The sequence below is a fragment of the Papio anubis genome, chromosome 4, assembly GCF_008728515.1.
Source record: "Papio anubis isolate 15944 chromosome 4, Panubis1.0, whole genome shotgun sequence".
In the NCBI taxonomy this organism is placed as follows: domain Eukaryota; kingdom Metazoa; phylum Chordata; class Mammalia; order Primates; family Cercopithecidae; genus Papio; species Papio anubis.
In genome coordinates, this window is record NC_044979.1 from 15,692,581 (window position 1) to 15,710,281 (window position 17,701).

A 17,701-nucleotide genomic window follows, 5' to 3' on the forward strand; every position below is an offset into this window, starting at 1 on the left:
CATCTCTGCGGTGCCACCTGCCCGCCCCACCCCTCTGTTCCTTGTTCGAGGCCTCCCTCACCCTTCCTTGCAGACTGAGGCCTCACCACACCGAACTTGCAAATTCCCTTCTTTCCCTTTAATGAGGAGGGGGCTGGTGGAGAGGCGGAGGACCAGGGAATGCAGCCATCGGGAGGGCTGGGTTTGCTGTGGGGCATCTCTCACAGAGGCTGTTGGAGCCCGGCTCACGTCCCACATGTCCCTTCTCGGACCAGTGTCCAGGCCTGAGTCACGGGCATCATCATTTCCCGGCACGCTGCCGTGGCCTCAGACCTCCACTGAGCCCTGCTGCCTCAGGTGTTGCTGAAGGAGCTGGATGTGGTGCAGCAGCTTCTTCTGGTGGCCAGCCAGGGTGATGCCCAGGGCAGGCAGGTCTCTGGTTGGGAGGGAGGGGATCAATTCTGGGCCAGCTTCTCCGAGATCCCCAGTACGACCCCCAGCCAGTGGCCCAGAGCATTCGCCCCCTACCCCACCACTCCCTGCTTACTCCAGGCTGAGCTGAGCCACATCACTGAAGGTACAGAGGCCAAACTTGGAGAAGTTGTCCTGGTAGCACTCCAGTCCAATGGCTGAAAGCCAGGCCTGGGGTGAGTCCAGACAAGGAAAGTCCAGGGCCACGGGGGTCAGAAGGGCCTGGGAAGGCCTAAGAGGGGAGGGGCAAGCAGGGTCAAGGTCTCTTCATCTTAGCCCCTCTCCTCAGTTTTCTTTAGGTTTGCATCTACCCTCCCTGGCTTTCCCAGACTCTAGCCCCAAGCTCCAGACCTTTCCCCTGGGTCTCCGCCAGCCTGCAGGGTATCCGGCTTGCGGATCATCTTGTCAAATGCAGCCACCAGCTGGTCAAAATGAGGCCGCCGGGCACGGTCCTTCTGCCAAGTGTCCAACATAAGTAGATGTAATCCAGGAGGACAGCCTGGAGGTGGGGGCAGCCGGAACTCCTGCTCTATTGCATTTAGTACCTGGGGGTCAGAGGAAGACTATGATGATGGGAAGTTTTGTTAGTAGAGGGAAGTACTTTGTTGGGTAGGAGGGTGGGCTGGAATCTGGTGGAACATGAGGAGAAGGAACTCAAATATATGGAATCCAAGAGCCATGAGATCTTAGAATACAAATGGAGTAGAGAATGGAGGTCCTACTAGAATGTTCCAACCAGGGAGGGATCGGGGTGGGAAATCAGCAGTGTCTAGGTAGGTGCTTACCTCCTGTTCACTCATGTCCCAGTAAGGCCGTTCTCCATAACTCATCACTTCCCACATGAGTATCCCAAAGCTCCAGACGTCACTGGATGCTGTATGTTTTCCATGTGCAATGACCTCTGGGGCTGCCCAGCGAAGCAAACAACTTGGGCCCTGAGGGGTAGAGTCAAAAGCAAATAGTAATAATCATAGCAATAGTCACGTTTATTGAGCAACTACTTTGTGCTCAGATATGTCAAGGGTTTTACATCAAGCATCTCATTTAATCATCATAACAACCCTCTAAGGCGGATGATATCATCTCCATTTCACAGAAGCAGAAGCAATAGTCGCGTTTATTGAGCAACTACTATGTGCTCAGATATGTTAAGGGTTTTACATCAAGCATTTCATTTAATCCTCATAACAACTCTTCAAGGTGGATGATATTATCTCCATTTCACAGAAGCAGAAGGTGAGGCTTAGAGAAAGTGAACTTGTCCAAGGTCACAGAGCCGGAGAGGAGAGTGTTCATAATTTGTACCCAGCTGTGCTGACTCTGGAGTCTCTGTAATCTCCACAGTGGGGGAAGGACAGGGGGTAGTTCTAGATTGTTGCAGGTCTCCTCCCCTCCCTCATCCCCTTTCTTTGTCTCGGTCCCTGAGGTCACCTAGGCTTTCATCTCCCCCATCACACAGGAGAGCCTCCCTCCTTTCGGGGACTATGACATCCCAGCTGAGGTGCCCACCCCGGATTCCGGCTCACCACCCCTCCACCCAGCACCTGCTGGGGCATGTGCCCCCAAGGCTGTGCTCTCACCTGAGGACTGTGGCCAAGACGGGCCACCTTGCACACCAAGTGGCTATTTACCAGCACGCTGTGGGCAGAGAGCGAGCGATGGACGAAGGCAAAGCTGGACAGGTACTGCATGGCAGCAGCCACTCCCCGTTGCATGGCCACCAGCTGCAGGCTGCTGAACTGGCCCTCGCGCTGCTGAGGGGCAGGGGCAGGGGGCAGAGGTCAGTGACTGGAGACAGGGAGACCTCGTCATACTGCACAGCAGACAACAGCATGAGAGGGGGAGGGTGTGGAATCAGAAAATGGCCTGGGAAGGAAGGACAGAGACCATGGAAGGTGGGGTGGTAAGAAGCAAAGATATAGGACCTTGTCTCCTGGAAGCTTTCCTGACCCCAGGACCCTCCTCCTTCACCCAGGCTGGACTGACCCTGAGGAAGCTGTCCAGGGGGCCAAGCTCCATGAACTCCGTCAACACCATGAGGGGTCGGCTCTTGGTGACCACACCCTCCAGCCGCAGGATGTTGGGGTGCTGGAACTGACCCAGCACCGCAGCCCGGCCCAGGAAGGTCATCTGCAGGCTTTCGGCGCCCCCGGCCCACAGGGCCTGGATGGCCACAGTCTGCTCCCTCCGTCCCCGTGGCTGCAGGCGGCCCCGGCGCACTTCGCCAAAAGAGCCTGGGAGAATAGGTGGAGGTTGGGGTGGGGATCAAGGCTCACAGCGTCCTGGCTATGTTTGGATGGGACTGGCCAGGGGAGGCCACAAGGGAGCCCCGTCGCTCTGATCCCTGCCTTGCCCCTGCTGTACCTGTCCCAATGACCTCCTCAATCTTGATATAGGCAGGATCGATCTCCCGGGCAAGTTCTCGGATGGCCTGGCAGGGGTCCTCGTAGGTGGAGGGGTCGATGTAATACTTCACCCCAGGTCCTGGAGGAGTGTGGAGTATGTTCTGAGTGAGTTGTGCAAGCAGGGCTGGCCACACACCCCAGACATGCCCACTTACCTCCAGAAGATTGTGCCAACGAGCTCCCCCAATCTTGGGGGGATCCAGCCTTCCCTGCCATGTGCCCCACCCGTGTGTTCCCCAGCCCCACCCATTTCTTCTCCTCATCCCCACCTGGGCTGCTGTATTGCTGCAGCTGCTCCATATAGCCAGTCCCACGCCGCTTCCTGAGGGACAAAACGGTGACCGGGGATGACGCTCCCATTTCCACCCCCTTGCTGCCCCCTTGTCACCCTCACAGACTGCTCTTTAGTTGGTCTGTGGAGGGGGACACCAGTCTGGCCCTCCTGCCCACCTCCACGTGGGGCCCCGTGCAGGGGCTGGCTGATGGGAGGAGCACCCGTGTGGGGTTTCTGCTGGGGGCTCCGGACTTGGCAGGACTTGAGGTTTGGCTGTGGAGTTAATGGCGCTGGGCAGAGTTGGGCAGGGGTGGGGACTCACCGCTGGAAGACGACCGCCAGCACAGTGATGGCTGCCAGCAGGAGGAAGGCCAAGGCCCCCAGGATGGAGCCAATCACCAAGGAGAGTCTCTCCGGAAGCTGGGAGGACAGCTCCCCTGGGGGACCAGCCGACAGGGTCACAGGTGGGCCAGGTGGCTCATAGGTGCTTGTTCATGTGCCCAGGCACGCACACACACCACAGGCACACACAACACGCATGCACATGCTGCAAACCTTCCACATCCACACACAGGCGCGCACACACACACACACGCTCACAGCCCTCCCACATCCACACACAGGCACACACACCCCTACAGCCCTCCCACATCCACACACGGGGACACACACACACACACGCGCTCACAGCCCTCCCACATCCACACACAGGGACACACAACACACACACACACCCCCACAGCCCTCCCACATCCACACACAGGGACACACACACACACACGCCACAGCCCTCCCACATCCACACACAGGCACACACACACAACACACACACACACACACACCCCACAGCCCTCCCACATCCACACACACAGGGACACACACACACACACACGCCTGTACAGCTCCTCCCACATCCACACAGGGACACACACACACACACACACACACGCCCACAGCCCTCCCACACATCCACACACACACAGGGACACACACACTTCACAGCCCTCCCACATCCACACACACACAACAACACACACACACGCCCGCCCACAGCCCTCCCACATCCACACACAGGCACACACAACACACACACACACACGCCCGTAGCCCTCCCACATCCACACACAGCATGCATACATACCCCTACAACTCTCCACCTCCCCGAGGAGCCCCTAGGTCAGCTGCTGAGCAAAAGGCAGCCTCCTTCCCCACAGAACTTCTGGTTGGAAAGACTGCAGCTCATGCCAGACAGTCCCTGGGCCCCTCCTCACTACCCACTTGGGCCTTTACCTGCCCATCCGGCCCCCTACCCCCACTCACCTTGAGGAAGCGTTCAGGTCAGATCTTGCCCTCGAGGGCCGGGTCGCAGCAGTCCGGGCTCGCACCTGGAAACCATAGATGTGGCCAGGGCTCAGCTGTGTCACGGTGGCAGTGTTGGTCTCGCTGGTCAGGGTGAAGGAGTGGGATTCGTCTTCTGCCTGGGGGTAACAGCCATTCACTCCCTGCCTGGCCCCCTCTTGCCCCTGCTTCTGCCCCTAAGGCCCCCAGCCACCATCCCTGGTTGACAGGGCTCTCAGACACATGCCCAGTGCTGCAGGCTTCTGGGCACCTCTCCTTGCTCATTCAGCCTCTGGCCCCCACTGTGGGGACTGTGAGCTCCTGCCGGCCCTGCTGCGGACCCCCTACTCCTCCTGTGCACCTGGTCACCTCTGGCCCCCACTGTGGGGACTGTGAGCTCCTGCTGGCCCTGCTGCGGACCCCCTACTCCTCCTGTGCACCTGGTCGCCTCTGGCCCCCACCGTGAGGACTGTGAGCTCCTGCCGGCCCTGCTGCGGACCCCCAACTCCTCCTGCGCACCTGGTCATAGTAGCGGAGCTGATAGTCCAAGATGTTCCCATTGGTCTGGTCGGGCTGCGGCCAGGACACTGTGATGCTGTTGGATGCCCGGCTCACCTGGTGCACCACAGGGACTGCAGAGGGCACTAGAGTGCAAAAGGAAAATTATTAGGGGGATAGGAGTCACTGGGAGCAGGGTCAACCTTGAGGGGAGGGCGGCATGGGTGGACCAGGCTGGAGATCAGGAGTAGGGAAGGGGGCTCAAAGGAGCAGAGGCAGGGGATCCCAAAGGCCAAGGAAAAGGGCTCACCTTCATGGCTGGTGCTGACATTGATAGCTGCAGCCTGAGGAGGGTCAGGGCTGAGCTCAGACACCCCATTGACAGCCTGCACCTCTAAGATGTAGGGTACATGTGCTCGGAGCCCCCCCACTAACACTCGGCTCTCAGTCAGGCCTCTCTGGCGAGGGTCAAAGTGGACCTCATCCCTGCAGCGGCGACAAGTGCCCCCACCACCGCTGGTAGGCTCCTGGCGGCCTTCACACTCCTTGCACACGACGTTGAAGAGCAGGTCCCCTCGACCCCCCAGCTCCCGAGGCAGGCGCCAGTGTAGCATGAGTGCTGAGCCTTGCACCTCAAACCAAAGCTCCTGGGGAGCCGATGGAGGACCTGGGGGGCCGGAAGATGTGGTAGTCCAAGGGCCAAGAGGGCAGGAGTCATGGGGGTGATTGAGGAAGGAAGGAGCCAGGGGAGGGTGGGTGGCCCAGAGGGGAGGAGACAGAAGAGCATGGGGTGGTGGTAGCCCAGAAAGGCAGGATATGGGCCCAGGGGAGAATGGGTCAGGGAGAGAAAAGAGGGGGGACAGGGAGGGGAGGAAGCCAAGAAAACAGGGGAAAAACAAGTCACTCCAAATGCAAAGATCCCCCAGTGTTGCCTGCTCCCCAAACTTCTGGCCCCTCTCCCAGTCTCTTTCCCATTGCAGGGCTGGGTGAGGAACTCACCAGTGCAGGGGGCGTCTGGTGGGTCGGAACTGGCCCGGTAGAAGCCCTCCAGGCAGGGGCAAACTGGGGCTGCTGGATTGGGAGCGTGGCTGCGGGCAGGGCATGGTGAGCAGGGAACATTCCCAGCAGAAGCCTTATAGAGCCCCCGTGGGCAGGCTGAGGAGGCAGAGAGGAGAGTAGGGGCGTCACACTCCCTCTGTCCACCCACCCTGAGCTTCCAACACACAGCAGGCAGTTATCCTCGCAGCCTTCTCTTCCCCAGAGCTGGTTCTCCTTTTCTTCCAAGACTGAACCCTACCCTGTCTTCCCTCAGGCAGAGATTTCCTCTGCTATTTGCTGGGACAGAATTGCTTTTCCATGGATGGAGAAAGTGAGGTGCCGTGGGGGCTACAGACAGGCCCAGTGCCAGATGTGGGTGTTCCCGGCTTATTGCATAAGCTCCCTCTGCGGAGGCCTGCTGCTGCAGTCATTCTCCCTAGCTGCCATCCACTGCCTTCCTCTACCTGCGTCCCTGTCACCTGGCCCTGCGAGGCAGGGACCCTCCCAACAGAAGGGCGAATGGGAACCAAAGGATTCCATTCCACAGTAACCCTGGAGCTGGAGCTAAACTCCTTTTGGTCTCCATCACTTCTTAGGCCTGGAGACTTAGGAGAAGGCAATTGCCGTGAAAGGCTCCAGAAGATTCCAGAAATTTCAGATGAGTGGGTGATAGCAAGTTTGAGTGCTTTAAGAAATAAAATTAGGGAAAATAGGGGTCCTTTCCTAAGATGGCTTATTCCTGACTTTTGCAGATGAAATGAATTTTGGGGTGTTCAGAAGAGGAGCCCAAAGGCTGCCGGTGGGTGGGAGGTGTCAGGCAAGTGCAAGAGGAGTAGGGTCTCACCTTGGCAGGCCTTGTCTCCTCGTGCTGGTTGGTGTCCAGGCTGGCACAGGCAGCCCCCGACAGCTACCATCCACTTGCCCTCCCCGTTGCAGTGCAGCCTCGGGGGGCTGCCTCCTGCCTGGCCCCCTACTCCATCCTCCTCTGGCTCTGCATGAGCCACACAGGTGCCCACAGCTGCCACCAGGGAGGCCCCCCCAGCCCCACTGGCTTGCGTCTCTGGAAAGGAGGCAAAGGATCGGAGCACAGCAGGGCAGGTGTAGGAGAAGAGCCTGACAGCTACCAGGGCCAGGCAGGCCCCCGTGTCCTGGAAGGCCACGTAGAAGCCACGTTGGGTGAGAGGCCCAAAGCTCCGCTCTTTGACGTTCAGCTGCAGTCCAGCCCGCTGCCCAGCCCCGTGGGGTCCCACAGCCCACGCTGCAGAGGAAGAAGAGGAGGAGGAGGGAAAGCTCTCGTCTGCTGCAATGGTGTCCACTTTGGTCCAGCGTTTGAGGTGCCAGGAGGAAACGCTGTCGGGGCTGTCGGGCTCCTCAGCCTGGCGGTAGTAAAGGGTGAAGGTCTCCCGGCAGGTGCCGCCGCTCACGCCCAGGCTGGAGCACGCCCGCACAGAGAAGTGGAGTCGAATGTGTGCCCTCTGGGCCCCGCGCCGCTCCACAAAGTGTGTCTGCAACCAATTGTCCTGCCCGGTGCCTGGAGGGGCCCCTGCCACATGACATGCCTCAAAGGTCCGAGTCAGGCGTCGCTGGTCGTCCAGAACACTCACCTCGTCCCACTGCAGGAAGGGGCAGGAGAAGCTTTAGAGGCTCCCGGCTTAAGCAAGGCTAGGTAGAGGGTATAGGGAAGGTGACATATCTATTCCAATGGGACTTAAAATTAATGACAAGTAAAGCAGATAGGGGATATCTTGAAATCTTGGTGCTCTAGAGGGAGGGATCCTTTTCCCATAATCCTCACCCAGGGTTTCCTTCATGAATTCCACTCTTCAGGGAACAGGGAGGGGCAGGGACAAGGGATTCAGGTTCAGAATGAGAGTGGCACTCACCCCCCCTGGTGGGTAGGTGAGCCAGCCAATCTCAGATGTCTCTCCGGTGGTGTCCAGCAATACCTCTGCCCAGAAATAAGAGGGGCACACAGTGGCCAAGCCTCCAGCCAGCACTGCCAGCCCGTACTCTATTCCCACCGGGAACAAAAGAATGCCCCGCCCGGGCCCATGTCTTTGCCAGCAGGAGCACCGCTGTCCATCGGGGTCCTTTCCCTGACAAATCTGATGTGGGTCTTCATTATCCTCACCATGCCTTTCCGTTTATTGATGTCTTCACTCTTTTTTTTTTTTTTTTTTGAGATGGAGTCTCGCTCTGTCACCCCGGCTGGGGTGCAGTGGCCGGATCTCAGCTCACTGCAAGCTCCGTCTCCCGGGTTTACGCCATTCTCCTGCCTCAGCCTCCCGAGTAGCTGGGACTACAGGCGCCCGCCACCTCGCCCGGCTAGTTTTTTGTATTTTTTAGTAGAGACGGGGTTTCACCGTGTTAGCCAGGATGGTCTCGATCTCCTGACCTCATGATCCACCCGCCTCGGCCTCCCAAAGTGCTGGGATTACAGGCTTGAGCCACCGCGCCCGGCCAGGATGCCTTCACTCTTATCTACCTTTTCTGAATCTTTCCCACTTCCCCCTTGCACTGGGTCTCTAGGGCAGGTCGGGTTTCTCCTGTCTCCCCTCCCTCTTACCTTCCAGAGCCAGAACTGAAGACACCAGGAGCAGCACCCATAGGCTACAAACCATGCCCGCCACTCTGTTCACTAACTGAGCAGCCCCTTCAGTAGCCATGGGGCATCTTCAGGGTGTCCACCATCGCCCCAGCCACCACCCTGCTCCTGGGTGGGGCTGCAGCTTTTGCAAGACTCTCAGCATGTACAGCTAAGCTTGTTCCTGAGGAGACACACAAGACCAGAAGAGGCAGATGGGAGGAAAGCGTTTCTTCATATACAGCCCAGGCTCCAAAAGTTGTGTCTCCTCCTACAGCTCTCAAATCGCCCCAGCACCCACCATGGGACAGAAGCCAGGTTGCGTACTGCCTCTCCTGAGCCCGTGCAAATTTGGCCATCTTGGAGTGTTCATGCCTACTCCCTGTGCGACCCTGTCTCTGTGTTCATTTCTCACAGCTCTCCCTCCTAGAAGTGGAGCAGAGGGTGTTTCTGGGTCAATCTTACCTTTTTTTTTTTTTTTTTCTTCCTGTAAGGGGTTATTCCAGTTCTTTCTCTTCATTTACTCTCCTCCCTTCCTCCAATAGCCACCCTGAATTGGAAGTTAGAAGATTTTCATTAAAGGCAGCTGGTTAAGAAGCTGCTCCATCCTATGGACACATGAATTGAATCCTCACAACATTGCCCCACCCCCGATGGACCTGGATCCTCTAGAAATTTCAGTGAAGCAGTGAAGCGGGAGGGACACAGGAAGATGGCTGTGGGGTATGATGGGAGGGAAGGGACCAGAATAAATGCAGAAAGAACACAGGCATGAAGATTTCACTCTGATAAATGAGACAGTGCAGGGAGGGGCAGAGCTAAGGAGGTCTGGCATACACTTTGTGAACAAAGATCCTCGTGCCCCAAGGGGTGCATGTTTTCCTAGAGCTTACAGAAGAATAACCCTATGGCTTTAACATATGAAAAGATGCTTCTTGTTTGCTCACATTTAAAGGAAATCATGTTAAAACCACAGCAACAGGCCATTTGTTATAGAAGGAATATTTGTGCCCCCACCCCCATTCATATGTTGAAATCCTAACTCCCAAGGTGATGGTATTAGGAGGTGGGGCCTTTGGGAGGTAATTAGGTCGTGAGGGTGGAGCCCTCACTAATCATGAGATTAGTGCCCAGATGAAAGAGACCCCAAAGGGCTTTCTCACCCTTTTTCTGCCATTCGAGGACACAACAAAGAAGAGCGCAGTCTGAAACCTAGAAGAGAGGCTTCGCCAGGAACTGACCATGCTGGCACCCTGATCTTGGACTTCCCAGCATCCAGACTGTGAGAAAGATATTTCTATTGTGTATAAGCTACTTGGATATTACACTTTGTTATGGCAGCCACAGTTGCCTAAGACACCATTTTTACCATGTTGGAGACGGTGTGGGAAATAGGTTCTCTTGTACATACTCTGCTTGAGTCCAAATTGGAATATTCTCTTGGGAGGACAATTGGGTAATATCTTCCTAGCAGCTACACTGTAAGAATGTGTCCTTCAGGTACTGTACACATGTATGGGTTTGTGCAGATGTTTGAACAAAGACATTAATTGTAAATTGTTTATAAGAGAAAAGGCTGTAAACTAAGTGTCCATCAATTGGAAGATGGTTAAAAATTATGGTACATCCTTAGAAAGAAATGTGGGCAACTGTTTATGCACTGATATGAAAATTGTTTCCAAGTGAAAGTGGGACGGTGGAGAACAGTGCAAAGTAAGCTCTCCTTTGTTAAGAAGGATATATACACATACATATGTATGGAAGGATATCTATGGAAGAGCATCCAAAACCTGTGAAAAAGGCAAAGGAAGTGGACTGAGACCCAGCGCAAGAGAGGCTTACTTTCATTGTATTCTCTTTAATTGCATCCGTTTAAATTTTTGCATTCTTAAACTCTTGCATGTGTATTATTATTTCAACTAAATCATTAAAATTTTATTTAAAACTATAGGATAATAACTGTTTAGTAAAGTTAATCAAAATAGTGCTCATACCTTCATAATGCCTTCTCAGAACTGTGTTGTAAGCTACCTCTTCTATAAAACCCTCCTGTGCCTTCAGAAGGCACACCACTAAGCTCACGAGCAAATGAACGGAAGGAATAGCTACCTCCAGTGTCACAATGAAGACAAACAGCCTTGGCACCTCCTTTGCTTGTTGATCTAGAGATTGGTGGTTCTCTATCTCTCCTCGTGTCTGAGTCTCAGAAGTCTGTGAATTGGGTGGACTAGAGCACTATAATCCCTTTATTTCTGTGAAGAAAAAAAAGAGACATGTTGCCCAGATTGCTCAAAAGACATAGAACTGAGAGGAAAAAAAAAAAGTCAATTAGAAGAGAAGTTGTGATTTGTTTTTCCTGGATATATATGGCCTTGGGATTGTTGAAAACTATCATAAAACTAAAATCAAACTATGAAACTTTAATTGTGACGAATATGAAAATTGTAATTTGATTCCTACTAATTTTTTTCTGGTACTGTGGGCTGTGCTCTCCATGAAGTTATCATGGAGAGACACCATTTCTACATACGTGTGGGCTGATGTAGAGTAGGCACCTGCCAACTAGCCCCTGAAACTCACCTTTTATACATCTTCAACCCTATTTGTGAAATAGAGAGTTCAATTTACAGCCTATGGAGACAAGGAGCATTTCCATATGGCAAACTGCTCTTAAGTAATGTTCTTTGCAAAAATGTCTGAAATGCTACTAGGGTCCTTCACAGATGAAATAAATGCTTTGGAGAGGAACGGGGAGATCATGAAGTAAAAAGTATGCATAGCTATTAAATTCTGTAGCCTTGGCACCATCACCAATGGCTGTTTAATAAATATCCTAAAGTAATTTATGTTTTAAGTGCATCCCCCCAAACTCTCAATGGCTTAATTTGGAGACGTGCTTAACACACTGAAGCAAACCAGAGTCACGGAGTCCTAAGAAATACTGTTCACAGGGAAAGAAAACACCAGCAGCAGGTTTTTAAACAATGAAGGCTATTTTACCATTTGCCCAGAAGTTATTCTTTAAAATAGTCTCTTTCTTTCACTCAGAACATGGATTCTGTAATCTGTACAAAGAAGAAATAGTAAGCCCTGTGTCTTCTCAAGCTTACAACTAGACAAATAATCATGAAGAAAGAACAATAAATATTTTGGAAATATTTCAATGAATTATTTTGAAAGACAGCCAAGCACGATAGAAAAGATGCGCTGCAGATAATATCAGCTGTCCAATATGGAACACTTTGGAAGATGAATAGCAAGATATTTGCTTTGATGACCTGAACTACAAGGAACACAGTCACTTGTGGTTGCAATAGGGCGTGCTTGCATAGCCTTAGCATGCCTCGTAATGACAACACGAAGCTGGCCTCCCTCCCGAAGATCCAAAAAAGAGCAAAAGCAATTATGAAACATGCATGTTAAGGCCGCTCAGCTTCTGCCATCAAGAAACAGCATAAAGCAAAGAAGAAAAATGGAGACACTGCCTGTGGATGGCCACTTCAGCAATTTTTTGAAATTTTACTAAGAACAAAGATAGTCATCAAAAAGAAATGGTTGAGGATCTTAAAGTACCCAGTAGGATACTTCTAATGTTTGATGAGGACCTCTTTTAGATTCAGATCCAGAAGACTGAAGGTTATAAATACATTTTTTCAGAAAAAAAAAAAAATTGTTGCTGAGTCAGACTAGGAAGTTAGGTGAGTTCTTGCTTATCGAACAAACCAGATAAATTCAAGACTTTTAATTTTAATATATAAAAAGAATATGGGTGTGTCCCTGTTGCAGGAATCCAAATAAAGAAAAAGGAAGCTTTATTAAGATATGGAATAAATTGCTGTCAGCAAATTCATACCACTGCAGATTCTTTTGAAGCCAATTTCAAAGGCAGAAACATAAGTGACAAGAACACGGCTGCTCCACATGCCTGGAATGCTAAGTAAGCAGGACTCAGAACTTGATTTTTCAAAGTGTCTTCAATGGTTGTGGGCATGGAGCATCTTCTGCATTTGGTCCAGGAGAGCATCCCAGGAACAGGCCAGTACATCTCTCCTGCCACAGAGATGGGAAGCAGCCTCTACAAGTAGAGGCCCCTTGCTCCTATCTCACAGCCTGCTTGAGAATCCTCTCTCCTCCAACTTACAAAAGGAACTGGTCAGTATTTAGAAACTCTCTAACACAAGAATGTGCAAAAGAACCTATCTCCTTTAGAAAAACATTCACATTTCAGATGTGTATAAGGTTTTAAAAATATAAAACCAGAAGCAGCAGAAATGTGAATATAAAATAATGGTGGAGAAAATGAGACTGATGAGACAAAGTTTCAGGTAACAAAAATTTCAGTCTATGACTTAATAATATTTTCTCAGCTTCTTTTATAGATATATCACTTAATATCTTTTTGATACAGTGGAGACAATAGATCCACAAACCTGCTACATTTCTTTGGTTTACAAAAATAAGACCATTTCTTAGGTATCAAGGTTGTGTTTTGTTTTCAGAAACTGACAAAAATTAAAGATTTGTGGAATCATAGCTTACAAAGCATAGTTTACGAGTTATGTTGCTATAAAAATGAAGGATTTCACTTTGGGAGGCCGAGGCGGGTGGATCACAAGGTCAGGAGATCGAAACCATCCTGGCTAACATGGTGAAACTCCGTCTCTACTAAAAATACAAAAAAAAAAAAAAAAAAAAAAAAAAAAAATTAGCCGGGTGTGGCGGCATGCACCTGTAGTCCCAGTTGCTGGGGAGGCTGAGGCAGGAGAATGGCGTGAACCCGGGAGGCGGAGGTTGCAGTGAGCTGAGATGGCGCCACTGCACTCCCGCCTGGGCGACAGAGTGAGACTCTGTCTCAAAGAAAAGAAAAGAAAGATTTAAAAGTAAATTACATTGGTAAATCAGTAAGAATTTTAAAAATTAACTATGTTCCAATTAAATGCTAAATATGATACTTTCATGAGCAAATCAAGCTTACTTAATATAGTTTGTGTACCTCAATCCACAAAGTGAATTTTTAAAGATTAAATAAGTAAGCCAAATAAGCTTGGAGGAAGGTAGGCAGAAGACATATTAGGCCATTAAAATGGGTTACTGTGGGAGGTAGAAATGAAGGATTGTAGGTGGGGGCAATAATTTTGTCTTATACATAATTCAATTATTTTTCTTGTTACAGTAAGCATACCTTATTTTTATAATTAACGTAAAATCTCATAATTAAAATCTAAACAAAAAAGAAAAATATTTGTAAAACCTAGACAAATAAGCATATGTTTACATTTTATTCACTCCCCACACCCTTTTCCTTCTGTTTCAAAATATTCAGAAATGTTCATCTATAAGAAGAAGGTAGAGGTGGAGATACAGTAGGAGCTGAGAATGAATGAGTGAAATAATGCCAACAAGAAAAGCAAAATAATTGTTATCTCTGGCTAGTCTTTAAGCTTCTCTCCCAAGAAGTTCAAACTGTCCCACTGCTGACATCATGCATGCTTCTCTTCAATGATGTCAAGCAAAGGGATGAGGCTATGAAGGGACAGAGGGGAACCCAGGGGACTTTCCGCTGGGAACACATAGTAAAGGGCATGGCCCCAAAGCGAGCCCAGACAGGAACAATTTAGTGAGACAAAGCAGGCTGCAGAGTCCAGTAGGGACAGAACAGTCTCGAGGGCAAAGGGGCTCGAGGTTTTAGGTCTGGTGTGGTTGCTGGGCTGGTCCTTACACCTGTGAGCCACCAAGTCTGTGTGGGAGGGGTCAGTACCACAGGCCCTATCCCCCATCCTGTTTCACAGCTGTTAAACGCCCAGGAAATTCCAGTATAATCCTTGCTCAGTTTAATGCTGAAGCCTCTATCCTTTAATCTCCACCTTGGAGATCTCTTCGTGCTCTGGCCTCCTGCCTTGAGAAGGATCCCATCATCAGGCTTTATGGAGGCATCCAGGACAGACAGTGAGGAGGTGGCTGTCCTCCGGCTCTTCTATCCCCTGCTTCCCTGGCTGCAGAGGCCAATTTGGAGGTTACCTAGCAGAGGACAGTCCTGTGTCCCTGGAGGCCTCCAGCCCCTCAGAATGTACCCCAGAGCACTGTGACTCAGACAAACGTGCCTCCCACTCCCAGGCTGTGGAGCTGGGGGAGGCTTTTAAGATGCAGGCAGTGTCTAGGTCTAGCCAGACAGCCACTTAGAATGAGCCACTCGGTGCACTGACGGGGACATGCGTGGCTCTGGAAAAGAGCATAAGGGAGGGTGTTGGGGCAGGAGGCAAATGTGCCTGAGAGATGAGTAAGTGGAAGGTTGTGGAAGAAAGCCCCTGAGTGCCAGGAGTAGCACCTGCGTCAGCAGTGCCTGAAGATGTGTCTACCTGGCGGAGTGTGTAAGGAAATGTGTATGAGGTGAGGTGGGCGGGAGCAGATGCCGTCTGTGTAGAGGAGGGTTGTTGCTTTCCTGTGGCAGAAGATGCACATCAGTGCTGGTTCCGGAGTGGTTCTATGGGCTCTTGTTCCTCACCTTGGGCCCTGCTCTACCCTCAGTCTGGCTGTGAGTTGCTCTTGGCCCCAGGAGGTGCTTCTGCAGAAACACCTGGGGATGGGTGGGGGGAGGGGGGGATGGGGTGGGGGGTGGGTAAAGGAAGGGAAACCTGAGGCTTCCCAAACCCTCCAGAACCTGCCACCCTCCTTCACCTAGAGTGGGGAGTGGGGTGGGAACTCAGGGTCTAAGGCCCAGGCTCAGGACAGGGTGATAGCAGAACAGCGGTCCCGGAAGGAGGATCCTGCCTTTCCCACGCTCGGCCCATCCCAGCCTGTTGCTGCCCAGCATTCTGGTAACTCAGCGTCATTGCCAGCCATCTTCTTGCACCCTGAATGGAGTAACAGACTCCGAACAAGTCCTCCTTCTGAGGCCACCAGGTAAGTACGTAGGCACCCCCACCCTAATCTTCCTTTGAGAAAAAAGGCCCATTGCCCTGAAAAAGCCAAGTGGCCCCACTGAGCAGCACTCAGAAGCCTCAATGCTCCAATGCTCCATTACTTGGGCAGCTTCTGTGGTCTACTAACAGCCCCACACAGCTCCCTCCCACTAGTCTCTCAGCTCAGGACCAGCATCTTCCCTCCTAGAGCCTCAGTCAAGTTCCCCCCGCGGGTGGAGGACCTGGGTTAACTGATTGGGAACAGGCCCAGCCGCTCCGATCCATGGGCACTGCCAGGGACATTACAACATTGCTATGCTGGGTCCATGCCAGCTCCCCCAGGGATGGGAGGAGAGAGAGTGCCAGACGGCCAAGATCGGTGGGTGGGGGTGTGGGGCAAGCAGGGCCAAGCACCCAGATGGAGGGAGCAGAGCGAGGGTGGAGCTGGGGCAGGAGCACGCAATAGACTTTGGTTGCACGTTGGGGGTGATGGCTGGGCAGCAGGAACCAAGCATTCCTTCCACCTCCAAGGCTTAACTGTGGTCATGGGGCTGGGAGTGGGGAGCAGGGGACAGGTGTGTGGTCAGCCTCCTGACTCCTCCCACCTCCAAGGGGATTGTAGTGATGCCACTGGAGTCAGAGGGGTAGCAATCCTGTTCCAAGCTTGGAGCTTAGTCTCTGCGAGGACCCTCCCAGATTAGGACTCCCAAGCCAGAGCCAGAGGACAATGTCTGGGAACGCAACTGGGGGGTCCTAACAGCAAGGGTAATGGGGTGTCAATGATGCCTGGTCAGAGTGGAGTGAGAGGGGAGCAGTCAGGCTGACCGTTTCCTCACCCTTCATGAACCCCACACTGGCCTTGAGGAAGGATCCTCAGTACTCCCCCAGGAAGCCACCTAGGGGCTGGGGAGCCCCTTTACTCTTGCAAATCTTAATTCATCTGTCCCCAAGCATACTGTCCCCGAATCCCACAACCCCGTCTGCTAACCCCCGCGGGCTCACCTTCCCGTTGGCCGCAGTCTCTGCAGGTCTGCGCCCCCCGAGGCCTCGCAGTGCAGCGGGGCTCCTCGAGCTCGCACGGTGCCACCCGCGTCTTCTCCAGTCCGGGGACCCCGTTGCACCCGGCCCGAGTCTATTCGGCTCCGCAAGTCCCTGGGATTCCGGGGTGGACCTGAGGCCGGCGGCAGGGGCTACTCCAGAGGTGGGGCACCGGGAGACCCTGGGGGCCCGCGTCGCGATCGCCGTCGCCAAGCTGGGTCCCGGGTCCCGCGCCGCCCGCTGCTCTAGAGCCGCGGCTGGAGCGAGCGCAGCCCGGCCCGCCCCCTCCTCGTCGCCTCCCAGGCCGGCCCGGCCCGCCCCTTCAGCTCCTTTGGCCGCCTTCCCACTCCCCTCTTCCGGGGAGCCGAGCCCGCCCTCCCGGCCTAGGCGATGAGTGCGCGGCGCCCGCTCCTCCGCCCAGGCGCGCGGGGGAGACGCGGGGCGCGCCCGGGGCCCCGCCTGTGCGCCGGGAAGGGGGCGGCCTCCTCCCGCGGGTCTGGGCCAGGAGGATCGCACGCGTGGGGCGCCTGCAGGAAGTGGGAAGGGAAGAGGCTGTCTGTAAAGCCCCCGGGCTCAGGCTCGGGCTCGGGTCGGACACCCGCGGAGCGAGGCGCAACTGGCGGACAGTAACAGTTCAGGGCAGGGCAGAGCCCCGCACACACCCCCTCGCGCCTCCCTCCTCTTCGGCTTTAACTCTAGGAACTAAAACAGTGGGGCTCCTACTCAGCTTTGAACTAAGGTGGGCGTGAGCTGAGCAAGAGAGAAGGAAGGAAAAGCAGGGGGTGGAGGGAAAGACAAACTGAGAAATCTGGGAGAGTACTGGCGGTGGTGGGGGGAGCTCAGGCAGCGGGAGAGGGGGGCGTCTGGGTATGAACGCGTCGCTGTGCTAGCCTGGAACTCTTCTCTCTTTTCGTGTCTGAATCTTGGTCAACGTTGGGGCTTCTGAGTCGAACCTCCCTCCATCCACCCTCCCCAAGGGGCCGGGCAGTCGGGTTGAAAAGGGGAAGTGCTGTTGTGTGCCTGGCTCTGACATGGCTTGGGCAAGTCGCTGCACCTCTGGGTGCCTCCTCCCTCGCCCGCGCTCCGGAGAGAACCTCCCTGCGGTGAGGAGGGGCGGTGCAAGGTGCTCTCAGCTGGCGCCTGGAGGCAGGGTTGAGGAACCGTGGGGGCGCCACGA

The 17,701-nt window shown here is 53.4% G+C and overlaps 1 protein-coding gene across 1 annotated transcript; it reads right to left on the bottom strand.

Annotated features, from left to right (window-relative positions):
• Positions 1 to 93: 93 nt before the first annotated feature.
• On the bottom strand, positions 94 to 16,603 carry EPHB6 (EPH receptor B6). Its single transcript, XM_031665894.1, has 19 exons — positions 16,489 to 16,603; positions 10,697 to 10,839; positions 8,889 to 9,013; positions 8,570 to 8,771; positions 7,887 to 7,951; positions 6,848 to 7,616; positions 5,965 to 6,120; positions 5,276 to 5,632; positions 4,987 to 5,111; positions 4,490 to 4,607; positions 3,452 to 3,611; positions 3,125 to 3,177; positions 2,815 to 2,934; positions 2,437 to 2,684; positions 2,031 to 2,204; positions 1,236 to 1,385; positions 802 to 995; positions 527 to 682; positions 94 to 415 (listed from the first exon to the last, which is right to left on the bottom strand). The coding sequence occupies exons 4-19, from the start codon at positions 8,667 to 8,669 to the stop codon at positions 307 to 309; spliced, it is 3,054 nt and encodes a 1,017-aa protein (XP_031521754.1). The 5' UTR covers positions 8,670 to 8,771; positions 8,889 to 9,013; positions 10,697 to 10,839; positions 16,489 to 16,603; the 3' UTR covers positions 94 to 306.
• Positions 16,604 to 17,701: the final 1,098 nt, after the last annotated feature.